At 42.2% G+C, this 26,731-nt stretch overlaps 1 protein-coding gene and 1 long non-coding RNA gene across 2 annotated transcripts in view; one reads left to right on the plus strand and one right to left on the minus strand.

The window, feature by feature from the left end:
- Positions 1–10,396, minus strand: part of LOC137857771 (uncharacterized) — a 374,251-nt gene extending 363,855 nt beyond the window's left edge. Inside the window, exon 1 of the long non-coding RNA XR_011097270.1 lies at positions 10,353–10,396. This is a non-coding gene — a long non-coding RNA (uncharacterized lncRNA). The remainder of the gene's footprint in view (positions 1–10,352) is intronic.
- HSD17B12 (hydroxysteroid 17-beta dehydrogenase 12) overlaps positions 1–26,731 on the plus strand; it is a 73,811-nt gene that overhangs the window by 17,836 nt on the left and 29,244 nt on the right. Inside the window, exons 2-4 of the mRNA XM_068684705.1 lie at positions 7,062–7,108; positions 11,205–11,280; positions 24,668–24,778. Of these exons, the coding sequence (XP_068540806.1) occupies positions 7,062–7,108; positions 11,205–11,280; positions 24,668–24,778 (234 nt within the window). The remainder of the gene's footprint in view (positions 1–7,061; positions 7,109–11,204; positions 11,281–24,667; positions 24,779–26,731) is intronic.

The raw sequence follows: 26,731 nt of genomic DNA on the forward strand, positions 1-26,731 counted from the left end.
TTCTTTCCATGTAATAGATCCCCAGGAGGAATACTGATGCAAGCTCTCTGTCATTCCATATTCTCCCCTTCCCCAAAAGCACTCAGACGAAAGGCAGCTGTCACGGTTTGCGGCTGTATTAATCTTTAATCAATCGAGTGTTTTCTGCATTCAGGTGTTCAGGGAAAAAAAGGGTCACGACGAGGATCTGCCTAGAATAACTAAGCACTCGTGCATGGGCTGTGCAGTCAGGACTCGGTGGGTAACGGCAGGGAATAGACAGAGCAGCTAAAAATAGTGTTTGCTTCCAGTGTTTCTCCAGTCTATTTTTGATGCTTGATTTTGATAAGGTTGATTGGGCTCTTACTAAAAATAGCTGTTCCTAGCAAGCTGAGGACAAAAAGTAGAATATTTTTAACCAGCGCAGACTAAAGTACTTTTGTTGGCTGGAGATAATCTAGAAGCTCGGTATTGGTCAATTGCCAGTGATTTATATAAATCTGTAATAGATGAAGCGCTGCTTGATGCCAAGCAGGGATAGTCTCTTCTCCCCTTGCCAGCTTTTGTTTTCCCCAGGAGCTGTCATATTCTTAATATAGCCTCCGTGTTTCGTAGCAGAAGAATCTCGACTCTTTAGTTATTTATGCATTGTACTTTAAACCTCTGCTAAGGTTAGCTGTGCTGGGAAGTTTCTCTGAACTGCATTGCTTTAAAAAGCCACGCTAGCTTCCTAGTTTATTCCTTTTGCTGCTATCTGCTGCAGCTGGGGATTGTGCAGCGATGTGACAACCTCGCTGCTGTCTCCAGCCTGTCTTGCAGGACCAGGGGCTGCTCTTCTACAGAAGATGTAGCTGGGAGAATGGCTCTGCAGTGGCCATTTTGACAACAAATTTGAATCCCTCTCGGTGGTTTGGAGCTGTAGCTGAGCTGCTCTCCTTCAGATAGGGCTGTTAGCTGGATTTTTATTTATTTATTTATTTTGGCAGGAAGAAAACAGCTGTTCCCAAACTGCAGGACCCACATCTTTCTAGGGGGAATGATGTTGTTAGTAGCTTGAGTCCTCCTTCTAGGCAATGCTGTGCATGAGTGCATCTGCAGTACTTTGAAGGATCACCTAAAAACTTACTTCTCTTAATGAGAACAGGAAAATGGCCAAACTTAAATGAATTTGTAGTTCTAGGAAGCCAGTAGAGAGCACACATAATAGTTGTTAGCTTCATTGTGCAAGGAGTATGCCTGGATACAAGCATTCCATGTTTTTTCTCCATTAGGCAACTCAAAAAGCTTATTTTGCTGTAGAAAACGTGTTTGTATCTGAAGGCAGGCTTGATCGCTTTAAGCTTTGTCTTCACTGTAGTCTAACCTTGAATTGGGGAGTCACGAATCTCTAATCTTGTTTCAGCGTGAGTGCTCTGCAGAGCTGCAGTCGGATTCTCTGCGCTTGCCGTTGCTCGCTCGCTCTCCCCGTATAAACACTGCTCCTTGCTCCTGTCGTGAGACAAGATGATTTCTGCATGCCTCCCTCATGCTTTACTGCACCATTCTGTGCTTTTGTTTTCAGATGTCCTGGCTGGATAAGAAGCAGATGAAAATGCTCGTTCAAGGCCTCGAATATTCACTCCAATTGGTAACCAGGCTGCCATGGTCTGCCAGGTGCTGCTTTTGCTGGTCTGCACGATGCAGTCACCCTTTTAACAGCAGACAATGGCCATCCAGTAAACCTCTCACGAGGTGGTGGATGGATGTTCTCTAGGTCACCTCGTGCTTGGGAAGGTCCTGCACACATCTAGCCACGGGGTTAATGAAGGATGCGGGTGCTACTGGAAGCATTCACTTATTGACCCCTTTGTAACCCATCTGGGAAAAAAATATCGACTTCTTTATAGTCCCTGAAGCCATGTACCACTGGGCATATTGGTCTTCTTCTGAACTGAAGTCACCACCTGTGTGACTTTAGTGATGCAGTGTGTTTTGTAGGCCTGGTCTGAGGCCCTCAGCAGCAGGAGAGCTCTTCCCTTTTAGCACAGAGCAGGCATGTCCCTGGCCACTGAGCCCGATGATCTTTGCTCCTTGTTTGTCAGGGGTTACCTTGAGTTTGGTACCAGACTGGAGATGGTGCAAGTGCTTGTGAACTGTATCATGGCTGTGGTATGTGCCAGAAGCTGTGAAACACGTGGAGGCAAAGTGGCTAGATGGCACTGAGGTTTAGAGAGTTGTGTCTGTTGATAACTAGCCCAGTAGTGGAGGTTATGATGAGTTCCTGTGTATTTTTGTCTTAAATTTAAGAGATCATTGGAAGAGGTCAAAAATGTTTCAGTAAACTCAAGGTGGAAGTTGTGAAGTGATCTTTTTGCCATACAGGAAGCAAAATTCTGACCCAGTCTTCAGGGCAAAGATGCTATACTGTCCTAAAGTGCAGATGGATTTATACAAGCAATTTCATGATGTGGTGGGGATCTAAATGTAACTAAAAACATAAACTGGTGATACGAACTCTTGTGCAGGTGATTCGTTAGTATACATGTAATGGGAATTGAAGGGTCTGGAGACTTTCTGTTCCATATTTGCTGTGGTGTACTTAATCCTGTATTTTAGGACTTTGATTAGCTGCTTGTAAAATTCTGCAGCAAATACCCCGAGGTTTTAGAGAATAAATTCTGACCTTTTTCCTCTGCCTTCTGATGGTGTGCTGAACGCGGCAAGCAGTGCTCCAAGTGACATCGATACCTCTTGGGGAACCCAGGTGCACATCTTGCTCACGTGGCTGAAGCTGATTAAATCATGGGAGTTCAGGTTAGAAAGGTTTTCTCCTCCTCCCAAGCCTGGCAGTTTGACTGGACCATTGCACTCCCTACTGTAGCATGCATTGGGAAACTTTCTGCTGTTGCACAGACCTGAGATCTGTGATCCTGAGCTTTTCTGTGCTCTTCCTGTGGCATTTCCTGTGGTCAGAGATCAAAGGTCCTACATTTGTTGGGTGTTCTTTCTTGGGTGGTGTGGATACAGGGCAGTGAATAACTGTTCATTCACTCTTCTGTGGATAACAACTATTAAATAAATAGTTTTTGATTGCAAGGGCAGGGAGCTGGAGTCGATAACTTAAGTCATCTTTTAGTTATTCATTCTGATGGAATAAGAGGCTTGATGTTAATAGGACACAAGTGGAAATACACCTGCCACGTTCATTGTACACATTCATTTTAAGTTCACGTTCCAGCGAGACCAGCCGTATCTTTGCATGTGTTTCCCACTGATGCTCTGGCTGCCACCAAAGCTGACAGCATAAAACACAAAGCTGTCGAATACTAGACAAAATCTGTTCATTGCTTTTCTGTGCGATGCTTGCATGTGTTGTTTTCCCCCTGCCCCCCAGTTTTGCAGAAGGTGACAGTAAATGCTGCTTGAGTGATGATTCTGCAGATCCACGGCTCTGTGAGTGCCAGAGGCTGTGGCATCAGGAGGAGGAGAGTAGGGGCTGGAGCTCAGTGAATCCTATAGGCAGGAAACATCTGGATCGTCTGGTGCCTCTGTCTTCAACGTTCCTGACTCTAGAATCTGCACTGTTATTACTTAATTGTGTGTTTAAAATTAGTTGTTGCCGGACACTGCATATTTCTTAATAATACTGAATTTCAGGGCTTGGGAGAAGATACTTTGGTATTCTAGAGAAATTCTTAGCTTGTAGTGATGATTGGTACAGGCTTTTTGAACTAAGCATATGAAAAACTTCACTCAGCTAGAACCTGACATACAAACAGATTATTTTTTTTTTGCCTTATTAGAAAATGCAACTTGCTACACCATATGTATGGCATAACCTCCTCTGGTGGGGGGGTGCAGATAGCACCCCCTATTGCTTTTTCTGGGGACCAAGGTACTACATTGGAAGTTCCTCTTTATCTGCTTACACCATAGAAACGCTGTATCCAAAGCCTTGATGGATTTTTTAAGTCACTTATAAGTCACCACAGTGGTAGTCAGAGAAGTGTGGTGTGGCCTGAGAATCTGTTTGACATGCAGTCTAATTATGTTGTAAAACAGCTTGTGTCCAGAGTTGCTGGACGCTGGCTAGTGATACCTTCCAGTGGCACAATGTCCAGCCCAGCACAAGCCAATATGCCGGTTTATTGAGTGATGGCATTCTCTGTTTTCAGGGTGTTTTATGTTACTTGATGCCTTTCCTCATTTTCCCTTATTTCCTTGACAGCCCCAAAAGTCGGGGGAAGATGGGTGTCGACACCTTTGCCTAAAATCAGCCAGTGCTTTTGGTCCCAGCTTCCATTCAGACAAACTTTAATTCAGTCGGCTCCTACACGAGCTTCCTGGGCATTCTTCTCGCTTCCCTTCGGGAGACAACAGATGGCTGAAGTGGGAAGCTCCTGCAGCTAGTCTGACTACCGAGGAAATGTGTATAGTCACACTTAGGAGCTGGTGCAGCTTTCTTGCTCAGACAATAACTTATTCCTACCCCGCTTGCTTTGCCTTCTTTCAGCTCTGCCAACTGCAGTCAGCTTGTAACTTCTTTGTTGGAAGGCAGTCTGGAGAAGAAACAAAATTTAAAAGCTTACTCCGCACTTGGACTGAAACTAGCTTCAACACATCCGGGTGGTGATTGAAATTTAGTTAAACCGGTGCGGTTCTGGATGTAGCCAGCGTGGCTGAAACTGCAACACGTGGTTTCAGAATGGCAGCTAGAGATTTATGTCATCGATGTGAACACTAAGTGCCTTGCTAATGCACAAAAGCTCTTCCTACTGCCCTCTCCGTCCCCGTAGCATTCACGCTTAAGGCAGTCCAAAATGTGGAGGAATGTGAGATGGCTGAACCTTGACTTCTGTGACGTTTGTCCAGTTTGGTTGCCCTCACCCCTCCCGTCTCCTTGCTTTCAGAACATCAGGTGTAAGCGTTGCTCTCTGCTCCCAAAGTACCTCTTTGGGCAGCCTTCTTGACCCAACAAGGTGCTCAGTAGGGCCCTGTAAGTGGGGAGTTCCTGCAGCTTGCTGGCTGGACTGGGCCCTTTTTTTGTCCGCGCTTGCCATCACAGTCCTCCAGTGCTGACCTCCATGCACCTTAATGTAAGTCATGGCCCAAGAGTTTCTTCTTTTTGGTGGGATTTTGTAGTGTTTTTCATCATTTACCTGTATCATACTAATTTCCTAAAAATGGAGCAAATGTCCTGTTACTTGTAGGTCAGTTTGAACACCCTGATCTCCAGCTCAAGTCTTATGCTCCAACCAATTCTACTACAATTACTTAAGCAATGGATCGAATAACTGGGGCAAATATCTGGGATTGAAATTGTATTTGCACTCTAGTAAGCCTTTGAAGTGTTACAGATGCTTTTCTAATCCCTGTCTTACAGGGCACACTTTCTCACTTCCTCAGCTTCAGTTGCTAGAGGCTGACCAACGAGGGATGTCAGAAAACAAAACACTGCTTAAAAATGCTGAGCTTGTTATCCGGGAGCAAAACTTTTAAATCCATGAGTTTTGATTTGGAAGGATGAGAAACTGTCAACAAGTGCTAGGTGGAGGGGCTGCTCTGTAGATGCATCACTAATTGGAACAAGGAGGCAACCCATTTCCAAAAGTCATTGAAGCTGAATGCCTTTCAGAGTGGGCCAACTTGAATTATGACCAATTATTGCTGTAAGACCAGCAGGGAGTGGTGCTGGTGCAGGTTTTCTCTATGTTCTTGCCTATTTCATTGTTTTGTTTATGGATTATCACAATTGATTATTGCTTCATGCGAAGCCTGAGGTTAGCAATGCTGAAATTGAAGCCTGGCAGTCCTTGAACTAAAGGGAAGGCACCGTCTTGCAGGGCTGTGCTGCCTTCTGGATGAGTGGGTAACAATACTGACACAAGCCTGGCTGCCAGCTAGCGGGTGCCTTGAATGTAGTCCTGATGTTTTCTCCAAGGTCTGCCTCTTCCCATCATTTGGACCAGTGCTGGGACCTTTCTCAATGTGGATTTGTTTCTACAAAAAGATTTTACTTGCACTTGCCTAATTATAGTGGGATGGGAAGCGGCAAAGCAGCGTGAGACACACGTAGGGCTTTCTCGGTGAAATTAGTGGGGGCTGACAAGGCAACAGCTACAACTCAGGTAGCTGCAGCAGCCTGTGCCTGCAGGATGTGCTTGTGTGGGCATCTCTGCCGTATTGCAGCTACGGCATCTTGCGACTAAACTTGGAAACCAGGGGAGGGATAAATGTAGGAATGTGCGCGTTCATGTTTGGGTAGTACTCAGAGCCGTGAGGGGCACCTGCATCGAGTCACCTACAGACACGTCTGGTTTTTAGCCTGTTTAAACGGTAGCTGGAGGAGCAGCTTCTGGGTGGAGGAATTGCTGTTTAGTGAGTACACTGAGATGATCAGCTACTGGTGTGGTGAGAGCCCTGGAATAATCCGTCAAACTAATGGCATGTTGAGTCACTCAGTGATTCTCAGCATGTGGTAAGGAATCCTAGAAAGACTTGAGGCTTGACACAGATCCCAGTCCACCCACAAGTGGAAAAGTTTGAACTCTGGATGCCCAGCTTGCGACTGGCTGCATCAGTCAGGCACACTTACTGGCACGATGGTCACAGGGGTCTGAAAACTGCTGGGGAGTCATTCAGCAGATGCCTTCTGCTTTGAGACGTGTCGTAAAATGTTTGTTTTATTGAATTCTCACAGGCTTTAAGAAGCTTTTTATTTTGCTATATACTAAAAACTAAGTTGAGAGCAGGTTTACTAGTCATAACTGAGCTTTTTCAGTTAAATGACTTTTTAGAAATCTGTCAAGCCACAAGGCTTCTGAAGAAGCACAGGGGGCCAGAAACCTGGCATGGTGCTGGATGAGGTGCTGAACATAATTCTGGAAACAACTATTAGCTTCCTAACTCTCCCTTCCTCTGCTTTCATATATATGGACAGGCCAGTGTGAGCTCCCTCACAGCTTTAGTAAATTTTTAAATTGCACACCTGTTCCAGAGACCTGCATGTCTCTTGGCTGGGATGAGTACTTGCATAGCCTAATGAACACCCATTTTAGTTATGTCTGTGAAGCAACTAATGGATATCCATCTTTCTTTCCTAGTGGTCACAGGAGCTACTGATGGGATTGGAAAAGCCTATGCAAAAGAGGTAAGAATTCCTACCATTTGAAATGGTGTTCTTGATCCTTGGCAAGATATCAAGCAGCAGCCTTATTCCCTTACCTTAATGTACATACGTGGTGACATTGAGGTCTCTTGAATTGTCTCCCTCGGGTGACCAGCCAAAAGTCAGATCCCTTTTCGTTCCTTTCCATTATTTTTGACTTCTTCTGTCTTCAGCCCTGACCTTGTCCTTCAGTTTTTACTGTTAAGTTTTTAAGTTACTATAATTTTAACTTCCCCAACCCTTGGGATTTCCTTCTAGTATTTCTAGGCATTGACTAAACGGCATCTCTATCTGCCTGCAGTATGTTCCAATTATTCCCTATAGCTCATGAAGTCTCTGAAGCCTGGGTTTTACTTCTCTCCCTTTTACTGTAGTTTTGCTCTTGATGGATATGTGTGCTCCAAATATGGTACCGGAACGTATTGCTTAAGACAGAAAGTGCCCGTTAGTATGGGGCAATTTAGCCTATAAGCCCAGAAGAACATCATGACAAATAGTGCTGACTACAACAATTTATAGCAAAAATAACTTTCAGCTCCAGCACTGGTATCAAAGTGAGCCTGTCTGTACTCATTTTTTTTTTTGAGTTCTCTGAAACACCAGCATGACTTTGGGTGAGGAGATGAGCTGTGAGAGGTTCTCGTTTCTGGATTTTTTTATTTTTTTATTTCTGCAGTGCTCGCAGGGAAGTACCATTCCTCTTTAAGGGTAGTCCTCACCCTTCAGACTTCCCTTCCATCCTGTGAGCCCTGCCACATGCACACTCTTCCCCTAGGTTCCTTTTTGCTTTGCAGATTGTAGCACCTTGCCCTACAAGGTCAAGATGGGGATAGTTGGCTGCAAAGGGAATTAAGTCTGATGTCAAGAGCACCTGATTCTTGTGCAGAGCTGACAGCTCATACATGCCAAATTATCGCAGTTACATGGCACTGTAACAAATTATGCAACACTTAAATAACTGCCTTGAGTGAGTGGAAGCAGGTCACTGTGCCCAGGGCTTAGTACCAGGGGGAGGAAGTCCTCTGATGTGGGAGATGGCCCCCTGAACATCACGGGAGATTCATTTGGGGCCTTATGTGTTAGGTTATCAGGCAACTGAAACTGCAGCTTTGTTTTAGGTTCTGCTGGTGTGTCTGAAACAGCAGGAAAGCTGTTCACAAGTATGAGGTCTTGTTGGGAAGCACTGATGCTTCAGCTTCTTTGCTGTAGTTGCTGTAGGCACAGAGCACCCCAAAGGGTACGAGTAGTCATTCTTGGGCTGTACAATAAAACACATTTTACCCATTGGTAGTTTAGGTGGATCAAGAATCCTTGATGAGGTCAAGAGTGGATGCAGGTGAAATATGGAATACCTGAAAAGACTTCTCAATCTTCAAATTAACTCCAGGGATGTCTTCATAAGACTGCCAGCAGAGGCTTGACTTTATTCTAGGAATTCCCTTCAGGTTACTATAAATGCCACTGGCATACAGCTGCTTGGGCATTCACAGCTGTGAATATAATCATGCAGATTACTTCTCCTTGGAGGAGTTTAAGTGAGAAATATAATTGTGGTGAGAATCTTCTCTTCAAAAGTTTGACAATGTCACCGATTATCGGTGGAAGAACGTTACAAGTTTGTGTGGATTCATTGGTTGTACTCTGCTCCGGTTATTTCTTTTCCAAGCAATAATCTGTTTTTATAGTTTTCATTGTTACAGTGTTTAAACCTTTAGTCCTTGCTCAACACTAATATCCTTCTCATTGCTTGACCATTTCTTCATGAAAGGTAGTGGCCTGGTAAATGTAAGTGTTCTTCTCTGCCCAGGTAATTCGTGCTCAGTCAAGGTTCCAAAGCAGTGCATGTTCTTTCTTTTTTTTTTTTTTTAAAAGGATATACTCAGGAGTTGCTGTTTATTGCCCCTTTACTGCTGTACTCCTGATTAAATTTCTGCTGTTTGCTTTTGCTAATCTTAGATGTGTTTGTATGCTCATGATAAGCTAGCGGTTGCGATCAAGTTGAGTACACTGCGATTCACATCTACATCTCCTTAGTACTGCTTTTTGTACATCCTCTTGCTATACATGCTCTAACAAGAGCTTTAACTCTGCTTTGGAGGGCTGTCAATCACGTTCCTGTATATTTTGGAGAGAAAGGGTTTTAACAGCAGCTATGTTTTGCTATCGAAGTAGAAAATGTGGTAGTTACTAATATTGGGTTTATGGAAATTAGACACCTACATCCACCAACTCAATTTAGAATGGTGACTTTTGCTTGCAGCAATTAATCCTTAAACTACAGAGCATCTTCTTATTGTATGCTACTCTGGATTAATTCTTGTGATTAGTTTAAGGTCCTCCTGTTCAGGCTTCTCGTGATCCTAGGGCCATCAGCTGAAGATCCAGGTATAATGGCAGGTTATCTACAAAGCAACTGGGTCTTCCTCATTCCTTATGTAAAAAACGTAATTAGTTACTGGAATCTCAGAGGATCTCTTGCTCTTTGGACTGGTGTGTTTTGTTTCATTTCACTCTGCCTCTACCAGTGAATATTTGGAGAGGCTCAGCAGGAACCAATCAAGTTGCATCAGGCTGCAAGAGGACTTGTCAGCCAGCACTCTATCTTTTTACAAGATTGATTAGTTTTCTTAGGGGGTATTCATTCCTAGTTACAGATTCTTTCCGTGGTCATTTTATCTGCTCTGTACTTAGATAATTCGTCTTGCAGTTTGGTTTCCAATTCCAGACTTAGGATGTGCTCCTCAGTGCATCCCTTCAGTGTCATCATGGCAGCGATTTCTCTCAAGCTTGCTCCTGTAGTGGAAGTTCTCAAACTAGCTGGGAGTCTGCTAATGAGATGCAATTGCATGGCTTTACTTGATCTTGATCTGTTTTTGAGACTTGCACAGTTAAGGTATCTGTTTAAGTAACCTGTGAACCCGGAGTTTATGACTGCTGAAAGAAAGCAAACATCATGTCAGCAGTCTAGAGCTGACTTGAAAAAAAAAAATTGTTCCAGTAAACTATGTGCCTATAACAACAGGATATATTGGTTTTACTTTTCACTGAAACGGGCAGTTATAATAGAAAGATCATTTATTATTTTCCATGCTGGTTCAGATACGTAGCTGTCTTTCTGCAGAGTCTGTTAAATTGTGTTGTTAGATCCTATTACAAACATGCAGAGGTAGGTCTGATCTGATGACTGGGATATATTCTGGCCACAGCTTAATTTACACAGGCTCACCACTCGCTGACCGATGCCCAGCCTAACCCCGAGCAGTCCGGCCCCCTCCCCCCGGCTAGCCACCCCTATATATTGTTTAGCATGACGTCAGATGGTATGGAATACCCCTTTGGCTAGTTTGGGTCACCTGTCCTGGGTCTGTCCCCTCCCAGCTCTTACTGCACCCCCAGCCTGCCCGTTGGCAGGACAGAGCAAAAGGCTGAGATGTCCTTGGCTTAGTATAAGCACTGCTCTGCAACAATTAAAGCATCGGGGTGTTATCAGCACTCTTCTCATCCTAAGCCAAAACACAGCATTCCACCAGCTACTAGGAAGAAAATTAATTCTGTGCTAACTGAAACCAGGACAGTTCCCTAAAAGAACTGTGTGAGTAAATTGACCTTTATACCTATGATTAGCACAAAGTAAGAGTGGAGCCTGAATCCTTCCCAAATCAATTGATAAAGGAAAGAAGTATCAAGTGCTGGGGTAATTTTGCAACACAGATGTTCAGGTGACCATGGGTGGGCATTCTGAGCTTAATTGTAGGAAATGACTTTGGACTTGCAGCAGTATGGGGAAGGGTCTGTAAAATACCTCTTGTTGGTTTTCTATTGTATAAATGTGCCTTATACACCTGTATGGGATGACTGACAAGATGCTAAATTTGGTGTGAAGGAAATTTCAAGAAGTAGCATGCCTGTATTTGTCCTGTTTCCTCCTTCATATCTCTATTTGAAACTGTAATTTTTCAAATCCGCTGCTCAAATACTGTTACCATGTTTGACAAATCATGCAGTTCCTGTAATTAAGGTATTAATTTGGAAGCGATTTATGACCATCCTTATGTCTCCTGTTTTTGTTGTGTTTCAGTTAGCAAAGCGTGGAATGAAGGTGGCTCTAATCAGCAGGTCAAAAGAAAAACTGGACCAGGTTGCTGGTGAAATAAGTGAGTTGAAAACTTCTTTTCTAAATATCACATGCGTGCTTATAAATAAAATAAATGCGACTACATGTGAATTTATTACAGGCTAATATATACAGCTCTAAACAAAAAAAAAGGTTCTTGTGCACAGTGCAAATGTTACAGATGTAAATAATAAAGAATTTGCTGTTTTAATTTTACAGGTGTTCTTATTTAACTTCTGAGAACAGTAGGGTTTAATTCTGGAATACATACTTCCAAGACTGTTAGTCTTGCGAAAGAACAGCCTGCCAGATCAGACTAAAATACCACCTGTTGCCATAGTAGGTGTCTAAAATCATAATGAGAAGAGAAACGTATAGCTGTTACCTCACCTAAATACGCAGTTTGAGGCAAATTTGATTTAATGAGCTTCAACCACAAAGGTGTTTTCTTTGTAGCTCAGTCATTGAATACATGTTCCTTATGATTCTCATTGTATTACCAAGTAGGCACATTTTATGGTGGGTGGGTGGGTGTGGTCATCTTCCCCTCACTTCCTTTCCATTTTCATTTTGTTTTGGGTAAACTACTCAAAGATCACTTTTAAGAGCTGTGAGCTCAACTGGGCTCAAGTGTGTGTAGTCATTAGAATATGGGGAATGAGCGAATGTGCTGAAGAACCTGTTCTAGGGATTATTTCTTCAGTAAGTATATAGTAAATGATTGTGTAAAAAAAAAAAAAAAAAAGCAAACAAAAAACCCACTCAGTAACTTAAGTATTCCAGTCACAAATGTAAAATTGCTATTTGTACAGGGTCAGTTAGGTTTGTCATGTCTCTTGCTGACAAATGTTTTTCCAACCAGACCGAAATATAGCCATAATGCACAAGAATTCATATTGTAATCTACATCTTTTATTAAGGCAGATTTAATGTGAAGCTATTAGTTTATGCAGAGTGTGTCAAGATAAAGTGAGAAATGTAGTCTTGCGTGTAGAGGTTTTTGATAAGCAGGAGTGGGAGTCATATAGTATAAAGCACGTCTCTCAGTATAATAATGTTGGGTACCAAAACCTTTAAGATCCTGCCTCTGTTACCCTCCCTTATTTTTTTCATATTTTCCTAAATGGTTTGTGTACATAATACGGGTAAACGTAAGAGCTGTCTTTCCAAGGACATAACAGACTCAAGCCAAAATAATGCAGTTAAAATGTTTATTAAATTCGCTAGAGGCACTGCTTTACTATAAAGTATAGTCTAGAAGTAACCTCAACAAACTCTCCTCTACAAAGTTGTAATGGGTTGCGTAGTGAATGTGATGATGACTAAGTCACTCAAGGGCTTCAGCTTGTTTAATGACTATTTTACTAGTTTGCTGAAAAACAGAGGGCATGCAGTTCTCTGGATGGGTTTAAATGTATGTACCTGTAGTGTCCATTGTAGGATGAAACAGTTTCCTTGACAGAAAAGTCTTTGTGTGTGTAGCTGTGGTAGAGAGCATGCTTAGAGCGCAGATGGCATCAAGTCCTACCTTCTGGTAGTTTGGGAGGAATTGTCCCTGTTCGATAGCATCCTGCATTTCAGGGTGTTGCTGCAGTGACTGACCATACCTGTGATACTCTGGTCAATACAGTCACAGGGGAAATGCCAGAGTAGAGCTATCACTGCTTGGGTAACCTGTGTGAGTACTGAAACTTACTGCAAATACATAAGGAAGTGCAACTACACGGTCTTTTTGGTGGCTGACTGCAGTAGCTGGGTAGTAGTTTGCATATGTGGGCATACGCATTCACATTTTTTGCTACACTGTGAAGAGGTGTCTTGCTAAGCAAATGTAATGGATAAAAGTATCTACAAATACCTTGTTCTGGAATCAAATGGTTTTTAGCGTGAAATGACAAGCCTCCTGAAAGCGGTCATAACCCTTTCTGTACCAGTCTGGAGATCTCTTCTTCCTTGGGACTTAAGCATGATGCTGACAAGACAGATAAATCTACTGCTTTGAGCTTGCAGCACCGAAATGATGGCTGCTAGGAGAGTTTTTCAGATTTTAAAAAATAAGTACATCTACCTTTGTAGAGCAGCCTGTAATACATAATTACCGTTAGGCCTCACCCAAACATTTTTCTGCTTTCTTTCCTAAACCATTCTGAAATGAGATGACTCATATTGGGTTTTCAGAACATTCTTTTGACAACACGGAGCTAGTGAAATGTATACCTTGTTCACTGTAGCATATGCTAAAGGATTAGGATAGTCTGCATAATCAAACATGTCTGAATTGTGCTTTCAGATCCTGATAGGCTTTAGCTGGACAAGGTTTTCTTGTCTTCAGGCTCATGTGATCTCTGCAGTCTGTTCAGATGTTGTCGTATATAAGGTGGGAAAGTGCGTTTTTCTGAATTTTTTTTTTAAGAGGTAATTCTTTATCTGACTGGCTGCTTCCCTTGCAGACTCCTAAGGTAGCTTTAAACTTTTTCATGATGGTCCTGCAGTTGTTCTTCAAACAGAGCTGAGCTTGATCGTCTCAAGTAATGACCCTTAATCACTTGAAAGCAGAATGGCTGTTTAACTCTGAATAGTCCCAGTTCTTTGAATTGTGTGAGCCATGCGTGTTCCTGTTCCTTTGTCATTTTCACTGACCAGAGTCCTGCTGATACTAGCAACAGGTTAGATGCCCTCTGCCACAAATAATGAGAAGCTTTCTGAGGATCAGGTACACTCGTTCTTTTCAGAAGAATCCTTTCTTGTGCTCTTTGAATGTACTTACATCAGGAGTTACATCTGCGTACAAAGCGCAAGTTGCATAAGCACCGCTGTAAGAGAAGTGCTGATGGGACTTCATGAATGGTAAACGCCAGCTGATCTGAGTAGATTTGTGTGTGTGTGTGTCTGCATGTGCACATCAAACTGGCTGTACTGGTGTAACAAGAAAGCCAGCTGTTCTGAACTTGTAGCTCAGTTTGATCAATGAAAGTTAGTGGATGAAGTGTAAGTGCTTTAAGAGTTCAGGCACGCTGGGAAGTCTCCTACAAGCATGTTGGAAAGCTGAGTTTGTTTGTTTGTAGAATGCTTAGGTGCTGTAGGATTTGATACAAAAAGGGTATTCTCCTTTGTGTCCTGTCAGTCATAGGCCACAGAAAGAAGAAAAGATTTTGAATTTCATTTTAAGTGATTGCAGTCTGTATCTGCATAAAGTTGCATAGATTTTTCTTTAAAATATCGTTATAGGAATGCTGCCTTACTAGGTTAACTCTGCAAAATTTTAGGTCTAGTTTAGTTCATAATAATACATCAATGTTCCACAACCTTTTTTAAGGTGTCTGTTATATTATGACGTTAAACACCCAAGCAGGGAATGCGCTGTAAAGAGAGTTTGCCTGTAGGGAAATTGCCAAAACAGGAATTTGGTACTGGTGCACATTCGTAGCTGGTGGCTTCACAGGACAAGTAGTAAAGTTTTGCATGAGCTGTGAGGAGACGAGAAAAGGCAAGTCATTGTTTTCCGGTCTTCAATGCTGCTTAAGAATTGCTGTCCAAAACTTTGATGGTTTTGTACCTTAAGTCACTTTTTTTTAGATCTTTGTTACGTTTTTTAAAAGCTGTGCTAGCTGACTGTTTACTTCATTTTCCTTAGCTCAGTGTGTAGCATTCTGGAAGTTGCTTGGTCATGGTAGATTCATCTTGAACTGCTCAGTAATCCAGAGACTTCAGCTGCATCACAAGCCGATAGCTTTCCTGTTTGGAATTGGGACTTAGCATGCTCACACTGCTCTGGTGTGATTGCTAGTAAGCACAAGGAAAGAGTGGGGTGTGGTGCCAAAACCAGAAACATTCCTTCTGTTTCCTAGGCAGATGGGTCTTACTGCTTTTTTTCCCAGCTTTCTTGATAACAAAGTTGTGGATGGCAGTCTGAAGGGGGTCTGATGCTGATCAGTTTGCTCGTGCCTGAAGTGTTGCTGTGATCTGCTGATACAAGTGGCCAGCGACCTGCTCTGGCAAATCTGTCCTCTGCACAAATTTTCCCAGGCCATTGCTCAGCTGCATCTACCTTGGAGTGCTTTGCCACATGATCTCCAACCCGTCGCTGGCATTTCCACCCTCCTGCCCTGGTAAATCCTTCCCACCAGCTCTGAGAGGCAAGGAGAAGTATTTGAGTTTAATAGAGGAGGCTGTGGAGCAGACATGCTCGATGAGGAAGGGGACATCATCTTCTTACTTTTCTTGCATAGGATTGACAAGGTTTGCTTTCCTGAGCTTAACTTGAAGGCTAACTGTGTCTGGCAGTTATTCTGACCTTCTGTGATCTACTTCAAGGTAAATTAATGTTTGCAGCCTTCCATCATCTGAGCTAGCTTCGGCTTGACGTTCTCTGTATCCTCCTGTATCTCTTGGACTTGACAAAATGGCTTCAAATATTTTGAAGTTGTCTTGGTGCACTGAAGTCACATTTCACATGCTATACCGTAAGGATCTTTGATTCAAAATGAGCTCTTGGTCTTCACTTGGAAAAAAGTTTCCCTTGGATGAAGTGAAGATCATTTCCCATAGGTTTGTCATGAATCGTGCCAGCCACTTACTCAAGGAGCAGCTGTCAGACGCTGTAGAGAGCTGATGGAGGATTCACACTCAAATTTTTATTAATTTTTCAGCAAATTAAATGAGGAACCCTGCATACTATCAGCGTGACATGTAAAAGAATGATTGTGTAGGTAGCTTATTTTTTTATTATTATTATTTTTTAAACAGAGTCCTGCTTCTGTGTTTTTCCCCTCGGTCCATCTTTTTTTTTTGTCTGTTTCTCTTATATTTTCTCAGTGAAACTTTGCCCAGATTTCTGAAAAATAAATAAATAAAAGACCAGAATCTTTGAAGAGAAATATTTGACAGGTGTCCAGCAAACTGCAGAATGCAGTCCTGGAACAAGTCCACCCTTTGGGGGAATTTTGAGGCAGCAACGACGTAGGAAGAGCCAAGAGTGAAACGTTCTGCAGGTGACCAGTAAAATTCTTGCAAATCATTGCTTTTTCTTCACACATGGCAGGACCAAGGGCTTCTCTTCCAGACAGAAGAACTGGAAGCATGCTGGCTGTGAGAGCAGTGAGACTGCTGCCGTGCAGTGCTTGTTGTGTTGATTGCTTGTGAACACACACATTCTAGGAGAAGAAAATGTGTAAAGTTTATGTAAATGTGAATTAGGTGCTTTGCATTTCCTTTGACTGTAAGTTCCAACCTTACAACCTAAGTAGCCTCTTCCACACCTTAAATGCTGTGTATGTTGTGTCTACAGATTCAGGAATAACTCTGTCCTGTTGGTGTCTTGAGCCATAATATTTTAGCTGATAGCTAATTAGATTGATAGGGCAGCTGACTTGCTCAGGAGTTTTGTAATCCCGACTAAAGAAGCAGGAGGAATTGGTTATCCCCACAAGCCTTCAGGGTCACTGCTGCCTCGGCTTGGCAATACCAGAGTGGGGAAGAGCTTGCATTTTCTTTAATGCACAGAAACTTACTGACTCTCTCTGCTTAAAAACAACAACATTAAAAAAAAAAAAAAACAAAAACACACAAAGAAACCCAACTATTTGTAGCATGCTTTCGTGGCTGCCAAAAACGAGAGCTGTTTTTGGTAACACACAAGCTGCGATATATTGCTTATCACTTTCAGCAACAAAGTAAACTTAGTATTACATGGAAAATGAATACTGGATTGTTTTCACTGAGTGAAAGCCTGCATTGCAAATCTGTTTTAAGGCAAGGGGTGGAAATCCTATTGTCTGAGAGATTTAAAATCAGGGCTTCTAAGAGGCTCGAGAGGGACAAGTCTCTCTGGCACAAGGAGAGGACTGGATGATCCACACAGTGCTGTCTTTCTTCTACAACTTCACTACACAGGTGACTTCTTTAGCAAGTTGAATTCCCTTGCAGCAAGTCCTTTCTGTCTGTCAAGGCTGTAAAAATCCACAACAGACTTCACAGCTAGAGAAATGCTGATAGCCACCTCTCTGTTTTTCAGGAACGTGTTGTGGCAAGGAAAATAATGACAACAGAGAAAGGGGACTCAGTTGATCTGTTTTTCACTACAGATTCTTCAGGAAAAAAAAAGATTATAAAAAATAGATAATATTTATCCATTAGTCAAACTATTTTACAAGTATGCTAAACAAGTTTTGCAGCCAACATGTGCAGTGCTTCCAGTGCTGAACTGTGTGCTATGCAATTTTATGTACTTTATGCAATTATTGGACTAATTAACAATGTATTTGCTCTTGCAACTAATGCTTCGGAAAACCCTGAAGTCTGTGCTTTTAAGTGCCAGGCTTTTGACTGCACTTTCTTCTGTGGCTGCCAAACCCAGATGAAACTATCAGGGACTTAACAAATAATACTGAATAAGTGAGAAGCTGTTGGCTTTAATTCATGCGGAGTGACTGACTTAAATGTCCTGAAATTGTCTTGAGAGTAAAGGCATATTTATTTTTTTTTATTAATCCCTAGTATGATACCTTTCTGTCTCTGTAAGTGACTCTTAAATTCTTCTAAATAATCTTCTAAATAACATACTAAATAATTCTTCTGGTCATTCTGGAGTTCTGTCTGTTCAATTTGAATCTGAGGAGGTAAAAAAGGGGAGGGAGGTCATCATTACTGTTGCTTTTAATGGTAGGGGCTGAAGAATGTAGATTTTTATTTGCAGAAGTGTTTTTTTTTTAAAAAAATAATAATCTTTATATACATCATGCATATACATTGTCACAATCACACCGTAACAATTATTATAGGAAGTATTCAAAATAGGCCACGTGCCATTCCTAAAATGGGATGCCATTCCTTTAGTGACCTAAAAATAGTTTTCTCCATGCTGTATAAAACCCAATACCACCAATGAAGATCCAAAAAAAAAAAAAAAAAAGTCTTGTGGGGGCAGTTGAAAGTAGCAGCAGGGAAACAGGAGGGAAGGAGCTGAATTTGTGCTGTCTGTCGTGTAACGTTGATCTTCCCCTGCCTCTCCTTGCGCTTACTTGTGGACCAGCCTGCGGTTGCTCCCTAGCAAATTCTTTGTGAAACTTCAGCCCTAGTGGATATTGTAAGGCAGCAGTGAGGACAACTACACGCCATCAAGGTGAGACAAGGCGTGTGGGTGGGCAGCACTCCTGTGTGACCCATGCAAGGGCAGTCACACTCTCTGTCCGTGGGTGCACCTTCCACGCCTTACCTGCAGACCCATTTCGGCAAACTGGAGGGGTGCACAGTGAGCAGCAAAGCTGTGCTTGTGTTTCCTGCGGAAATAACGTTGGTGTTTGGAAGTGCTGGCCTCCCTAGGCTGTGCAGCCCCCCTGGCTGTTCGCGTGTGCAGCTGTTTTCGCAGGCTGCTCGATGCTGTATTTTTAGTTAGCTGTGTAATTGGGGCAAGCTTGATTTAGGAACGCTTACAATATTGAGCATAATATTTGGGTGAATGGGCTTATTGATTGATCCTGTGTGTTGCTAAGAACGTTCTTCTGACTTGATAAGTGTGTCTTAGAAATGATGTATTTTGATGTGATGGGATTCAGGGGAGCAAATAGAGGCAAGTGTTAATAAAGCACGTTTTCTTCCTATATTTTGCAGTGACGGCACATTATAAAAACTTAAATGTTCCATATGGCTCAAGGGTTCATGGACTTTGGCTTTAAAATCCATTTTCTGTCTCTTTCAAAGCTGAGAAGTGAGGAATTGATTTGTGTGTGTGTACTGAAACTTAAAGCTGTATAACCATTTTAACATTGTAAATAAAGTCTGACATTTTTTTTGGTTCTACTCTTGGATGTGATTAGATCAAGTATTCACTTTTTAAAGGACATTGTGCAATTAGTACAGTATAGAAGGAATTCCCTGGCAGTGTTGCTTGTGTAGTAGAATGAAAGCAATCTGGCCCTATCCTTCAGTGCTTGACCAGGTGTGTATATGCACATGCTTTGAAGAGTGCATTTTAACACAACAAGTTCTGTTAAATCGTAGGTAGGCATCTCATGATGCTATACAGAAACTGATGCAGTATGGTGTTCCTACACGGAGATTTCTGTGCAAAACAGGTGCAAACAGAGCTTTCTTTTAGGTATATTTCAACTGTTGATTATTCTTTTGGTCACCAGTACACCATTTCAGAGTTTTATAGAAATATTCATAACTTACGGAGGGGTTTCCTTTTGGATACCTATTTGCTGCTGTATATCTGCTGCCCTTCTGAACACCCATGTTCTCTCACGTTGTGTCTCCTTTGTGCAGCATCCCTCTGAGTTAGGGTCAGCAGTGACTCTTCCCTATTGTTGGAGCTGCTCTGTAGGTGCTGGTCTCGTTTCCTCTTCACTTTTCACAGAAGAGACAAGTGCGATCTGTCCTTTGGGACAAGGGCTGGTACAGCTGCACAAATAGGACATCGCATCTCTTCTGAATTTTGGTGGTTTAGGTATTCAGTATGTCAGTGGACTTGGCAATTGGTGATTCCAGGGACTTTGCCCTAATCACACTTTTTCTATCTGTGCTACTGTGATCTTGTTCTGAAGGGCATTGCAGGTTCTCCAGGGTTGTTTGTTTGTTTGTTTTTCCCAAACAGGTGTCCCCAGGTGCCTCTGGTTATTCTGTATTTCACTGTGTCTATATTTTGTATCCCATTTCAAATATCTTACTGAATGCAGTACAAGATAGTGAGAAACTTAAAACCTTCATTAACAGCAGGTCACCATTCTTCTGTAAGGGAAAGCTCATACCTTGCAGTCCTAAGTTCCTACAAAATGAGCAGACCAAACTAGGTCTCGTTATACCTGGCTGATTGTAAGGTGCTTCTGTATGGGGAATAACATCAGTGTGTAGCGACAACCTGCTCTCACCAGTCTGGAAGTTATTTGATGGTCCTGGAAAACAGAGGCCCAGAGTGGATACATTCCTGAAAGAAACACCTCTGCCTTAATAAATAAATAAATTGTAGAGCTACCTGCAGCCACTCTGTAGTCCTAAATTCTTCTTCATAGCTGCTGTGCGTAAATGCAGTACTAAACACGCAGGAGGTTTTCATGTTTTGACTTCATCTCTGTGCTTCTTTAGAGAAGGTATTGCAAGATTACAAACTCTGCTTCTAGAGGCTTGGATACTGGGTTAGTGTGAGTCTTGCCACTGCTACAATACTGGAAAGATGAAGTTTTCGTTTGTGAATGGTAGTTGAATCACCTCACTTTTACTTGACCAAATTTCTTTGCCGTGTGCTGAAGAGTGGAGAGCTGTTTTCTGTCTCCTCCTGGCACTGCTTTGCTTGCGTCTCTGGCCATCCTGAAGCTAAGGACCAAGTGCAAAAAGGTAACAGGAGTTTCAAGCAGTTTCTTTACCACCTCACTGTGGCAGTGATGTTTCTATCAGACAATATAAAGAATATAAAGAGATGAGATGCTCCTATTCTAGCAAGAGTTTTTGAATGCAACCCTGAGCTTGCAGCCACTGTTCCCAAAACCTCCTCAGATGCTTGATCCTGAACCTCCCTGTTGCAAAGCTGCCTGGATTTGTTTCAAAATACGCAGCATAAATCATGCTGCTGTAGCCAAATGCTTTTAACATTATTACTATTATTTTTCTTTATGGACAGTATTCTAGTTTTCCTGTTCCTGCAGGGTTTTTGACCACAGACCCCATTAACACTGACGCTGCCTCTGTCATGTAAACAGCACTGCTGCTCCAGAGCACAGGCAGAGGTGTGCCTGCATTTGCAGTGAGGTACGCCAGGCTGCTCCTCTGGGTGAACATTCTTTCAAGCACGGTTTATTTGGGTGTGAAAACTTCAATTCCTTAGTGCTTTTTTAGCTTGTCAACCAAGGTATCAGCTTAGGGAGGGCTGCTGCTTTCAACTACTTAAGTTTCCAAAAAAACACCAAACTTTAAAGTGTTACCTCCTAGCCCCTTTACAGTACTTTATTGGTCTTTATTTAGGGTATAGATCACTGCAGCATCTAACTTTCCACTTCTGTAATTCCAACGTGATCCTTTTTTTCTGGTGCTGCAGGTAACATGGTACCATTTTGCAGCAGTCTTGTTCCTGTAACAAAGGTGTGCTGCAGTTAGCTTAATCATTTAGATGTACGTTTGCCTTGCATAGCAAGGATATGTTTTCTGTAAGTCAGACCCACATCTGGCCTTTGGAGTTACCTGAAAAATAGGTAAGAGCTTTTGCTTCACTTAGTGAGGTTGTAGCTTCTCATTTTATAGACGAGAAACAAGGTTTTGTCCTTGCAGCTGCTCAGGATGGTGCTGGTGTGGTTTCTGCCACGGAGTTGTCCTTTCTCTACTTTTATATTCATCTCTCTGTCACCCCAGTTCTGCCTGCTTCTGTTCCACCTGCTTGCTGAAGTGCACCACGCTCATTCTCCTGAGTAGTACTCCCCTTTCAATGCTGCTTTCTTCACTTCTGGTCCTGCTGGCCATGAACTAACTTCAAATGGCACCTGGAGATCTCCTCTGGGCCTCCTAGGCTTCATCTGCTCGTTAGCAGTCTTTGTGCAGTTCCCTTGCTTTTGTAAGTAAACAGTAATGTCACATCTGTGTAGGAGTAGATGTTATTTTCCTGTGAACTGCTGATGACTTAAATCACGTATGAATAAATGAATATTTTTTTAATTAATATCCTGAACTTGCCAAATTGCTTTCTGATTTTAATATGTCAGGCTGAGTCTCCAATCAAGTTTGTTCTCCAGAACTTCCATGATCTTTAATTTTTCTATACAACATTGTCTAAAAACAGGAGTTTATGAAGACTATGTGATCTGAACTAACAGAATAACACATCATGTCTTTTCCAAATGTGAGTGTATTCAGTCCTGTGCTAAGAAGCACTTGAAGCACCAGTCCCAAAGACGAAACACCAGATCTGCTTGTCAATACATCAGCAAGAACGCTGGACGTGCAGGCACGTAGTATCACCTGCTTCAGACGTTTTGGTTGCTGACTGTAAAAAATGGTTTGTGCTTTCATTCCCTGTGGCCCCTGAGTACTTCAGGGTCTTTGAGTTCTGTGAGGGAGTTGAGCTTTTCTCCTCCTGAGTGGAGAAGAGTCCAGTCACAGGTAGTTATCCTGGATTAGGAGGTAGCCTTCTTGCCTCTTCCTCTGTTGCACTTCATCTCAGTCTTTCTGGCAGATAAAACAAGGATATGTGCCACTGTCTTTTCTAGCCCATCTCTTTGAAGGCATCTTAACAATTAAGATAAGAAAACCCCCTTTTCTGGTGCTCCTACAGAGCAAAGCACACTTGTTCTGCCCTGCACCTTGTGCTCTGACCACTAGCACAAGCTTGCACAGCAGTGACTTCATGCTGTCTGCATCGTTACTTGAGACAGAACCATTTTGCCAGATGTCTGCTACTCTTTTCTCCAATCAAGAGGGTTTTACCACCTATTGCAGGTTCTGGGGCTGAGTGTGGGGACTTGAAAGTGACAGTGCCAGGCTGCTATGTGAGATGGAGAGGTAGAGCTGGGTCAGTGCATGGAGCCTGCTGCTGGGGCAGGAAAATCTGGACTGTCTGTAGCGAGCAGCTGCACAAAAATTGTGTCCTTTGGCCATACCAGTAGGCAATCTTTTGCTTTTTGGATGCTTTATAGGATCTGTTACCTGCAATCAGCCCACAAAGGGTGCTGCATATTTTTGTAGGGGTATTGTGCAGCTACCTTGGACGCAGTGGCTAATTTTCTCAAGGCTTGGAGAAATGATCGTATACGTGCAGTGGTGTGAGGGTTTTTTCTTTTTTTCTATTTATAGCATTAGGTCTTAGGATTTTTTTCTTAACTCTTCCTCTCAGCATCTCTGTAGTGATTTCGAAAAGCGTAGAGGACAAATCGGTAACAATCCTAATGAAGAGTGTTTAGCTTAGAAGGGCCAGGAACAACTGAGCAAATCTGTGAGGATGGTGTTCGGGTCCTTTAAACAACTTGCATTTCATGAAGCATCTGAACGGCTGTGAGGACAGCTGCAGATACAGTAAAACAGTTTAAAATGGCATGTGTGTGGAAGTGTTCTCCTTCGGTTTTGCCCGCCCAGTCCCCTTGCACATATTTGATGTGCCTACAACGTTGCCTTTAATTCGGTGTCCTGTAAGAATTTGAATGTGTATGTTAAATATTAGAACAGCTGTGCCCAAAAATAGAACAGCCCCCCCCTCCCCAAATGTTGAACTTGATTTTCTTCTGACGCGATCACAAGACTGCTGCTGCAGTAGGGGCTTAATGCTATTTACGTCGTCATTCCACATAGCAACATCTCTCGGGGGATTTTTAAACAATGCAGCTGTTCACGAGAGATGAAGGGGTTGAGGGGTGGGGAGAGGGAAAGGAGGAGAAATAATTTCATCTGCCAGGAGGGATGTTGGCGGGGGAAGGGAGGCAGCCAGAGCCCAGCGAGTTCGGTGGATTCATGATTCTGCATGAATGGACGGCAGAATCCTGGGAGCTGCGACTTCCCCTGAATGGGAAAGAGCATCACGGGAAGCTGGCTGCTTCTAATCTTTTTGTGAATGATTCTTTTCCTTCAAATTGACACCACTTTTATGAATGGCCGTGGGGGCAAAATGCTGCAAAATCCTCCCTGAGGTGTATACAGCCGCCTTGGGGAGCGCTGGGGTGGGAAGTTAGGTGCAGCAAAACTCAGAAATGCTTCAGTGTTAAGCTGCTGGGTTGTTCTTTTGAAGTCCGAGAGGACATCGTGCTGATGTTAATTACATGTAATTAATCTAGCTTGATGGAGGCAGAATTGCTCTTTACGTGAGGAAATTTTAATACTTGCTTCCCTTTTCTATTTCAAAATGCAGTCGGTTGTACGTATTTCCCCTGTTGTGTTAAAGGAGAAGATAAAAGCATATAGGAATGGTTTTAGAGTGACTGAACTCACAGCTCTGCTCTCGTTCACCCACAAGTTCCCTGCTCTCACTGTGTTCAAAACACTAAATATTTGAAACGTTTTAAGGCATCGGAAGTGAGAATGCAAATGGAGGGCAATAAAGAATAGTTTTGCTCGATCTGGAGCCACTCATTCACCATTTGCCATAAGCTGGAAGAAAGTGTCCTTGTCAAGTTGTACTTGGGCACTGCTGTGTACGTGTATTTTCTGATTTCGGCATTTTTTGGCTTCTGTGCAAACCTGTATAATTTGTTTTCTTGCCATTTTCACGGTCCCTTACAAACAAAACGTGCTGAATCATTTGACAATGCATGTTCTCAACAGAAGCAGCTTAATGGTGCAAACTTCTTATGCAGGTTGCGTTAAAATTCAAGGATTTCTGTTGAAGACGTGAAAATGTTAGTGTAATATTAACTGCTTAAAAAAATGTTTGTAAAACCACAGAAACTGATATAGTATTAGTGTTTGAATAGTAATTCAACTACTTCAAAGTTTTTACCTTTTTTTTTTTTTTTTCCTAGCGGAGCAGTATGGTGTGGAAACAAAAGTTATCGTGGCAGACTTCGGAGAGAGAGAAGATATTTATGATAGAATCAAAGCGGGACTGGAAGGCCTGGAGATCGGTGTTTTAGGTTTGTATCTTTCTAAATCTTTCACGCTGTGTTTTGTTTTGACACGCTTACTGACTTTTTCACATTTAAAATTCTTTTGAAAACAATTCACAAAAACTAATCATTTGCCTGACTAAAACTACGTCACCGTATGCTCAAGATGCTTTTTTAGCTCCCCGATGATGCACTACACGAGCTGGTGCTTGCATGTGTGCTCAGGTTCTAGGAACTGAGGCTTATTGAGTGTTTTTGCTGTGTTATTCTGCAATTGTTAAAGGCTCCTTTAGCTTGTGACTGCATGCACAGTTACTTGACCCAATGCCGTCTCAGAATCCGAGCAAGCTCTAGATACTTAGATTCAGTTTAGCAGTAGGGCCCTGTGGGAGAGCTGGTAACTTTTAATTAAAGAGCTGTTGAAATTTAATCATTAGAGTATAGCATCAAGTAACTGTCTCCTGTCTCAAAAGTTTTAAGTGCGTTCTGGTCGTGTTGGGAAGCCGGTGTCCTGCTAGCAGCAGCACAATACGCCTGAGCGTGGCCTGTGACGGTGCAGAAGTGTAGGTGTTACAGGAGTCCTTGAAAACACAAGGTGGTTCCCCCTGTTACATCGCAGAATGTAGAACCGAAGCCATTTCAGGAAGGTGTCTGTCGTGAGTTAAGAGGAAATTAGCCATAACAGTGGTTAACCTGAATCTTACCTGAGCTGTGGGGCAGAGGCAGTTTTATTGTTGTTTTTTTTTCTGGTTCTTTCTGTGGAAGCACACATACCTGTGCATAGCCTAGATTTCTACAGTTTCTCAGTATGGGGATGGGAACCTGTCATGCTAAACATAAGGCATGACATTTTTACGAAGTCCTGTGGCTCAGATGCCTGCCAGTATGTCATCTGTTTAAGTTATTTTGTTACTACAAAACTCGTTTTACTAAGCCGAAGTGCAGTAATTGGAGCTAGAACTATTCTTTTAAAAGCATATTTCAAAATAAATTTGTCACATGTGGTAATATTGTATATGAGCTCTGTTTCTAATAGATGGATCTTGCTTTATGATGCCTGCAAATAATGCCCAAGAAAATAGTATACATAAAAACTCAATTTAAAAATGCTGTAATTAAATGATGAAGCACAGAATGTTCCCTAATACTTCTGACAGATTTGAGTACGTGCAACTCATGACATCCAGTATTTAATTACTATAAAAATTCAAATCCACCTAAAATTGGAGTAAGGGCAGCTGCCACCATCTCCCCAACATGTTGCGTGTAGAATAGTTAGGACAGAGCTGTGGATACCTCATTTTTTCTTTCTGAAGGATATAATTTCCAAAGAAACTTTGAGGATTAAAATTAATGTTTATTCTGATCTGTTGCAAGCTGTCTGGTACATAGCAATTGCAACAGAATAGTTTATCATGTACATATCTCAAAATGCAGCAAATCTTTTACTATGTGAGGTATGTATCCAAACTGAAAAGGCTTTTTTATTTGTTAGACTGTGCTAAAGTTATGGTGATGCACAGAATCATGAAAATCTGACTTTTTATAGACTTCGGGCATGAAAGCAGTGAATTTGTTTCAATTTTTTTTGTCAGCTTACTACAGGAAAATGGCATTCTTCAAACAGAGCTTGGTTATTTGCACAAGCACCTTGACTAAAAACATGGTAAAAATAGCAACTAAATGCTCGAGAGTCGTGTCTTCTCTAGCTGAGTTCTTTCACCATTTTCTTGCAGCCCTTGCCAATGCAGGTTTACAGATGCCTTTTTTTTCTGGCTGAGCAGGATGTTCACTTGCAATTTTAGTAGGTCTCATGCTTGAGATCATCAGATTACATGATACGTAGGATTTTTTATTTCCCCAGATATAGCTGTATTAACACAAACCACTTATCAGTGTAATTTTTCAGCACAAGCTGTGGCCACTCTAGAAAGACCTTTTTTTTTGTGGCAATTTCATGCTTTAGTGCCTTATATTTTA

The sequence above is a fragment of the Anas acuta genome, chromosome 5, assembly GCF_963932015.1.
Source record: "Anas acuta chromosome 5, bAnaAcu1.1, whole genome shotgun sequence".
NCBI lineage: Eukaryota > Metazoa > Chordata > Aves > Anseriformes > Anatidae > Anas > Anas acuta.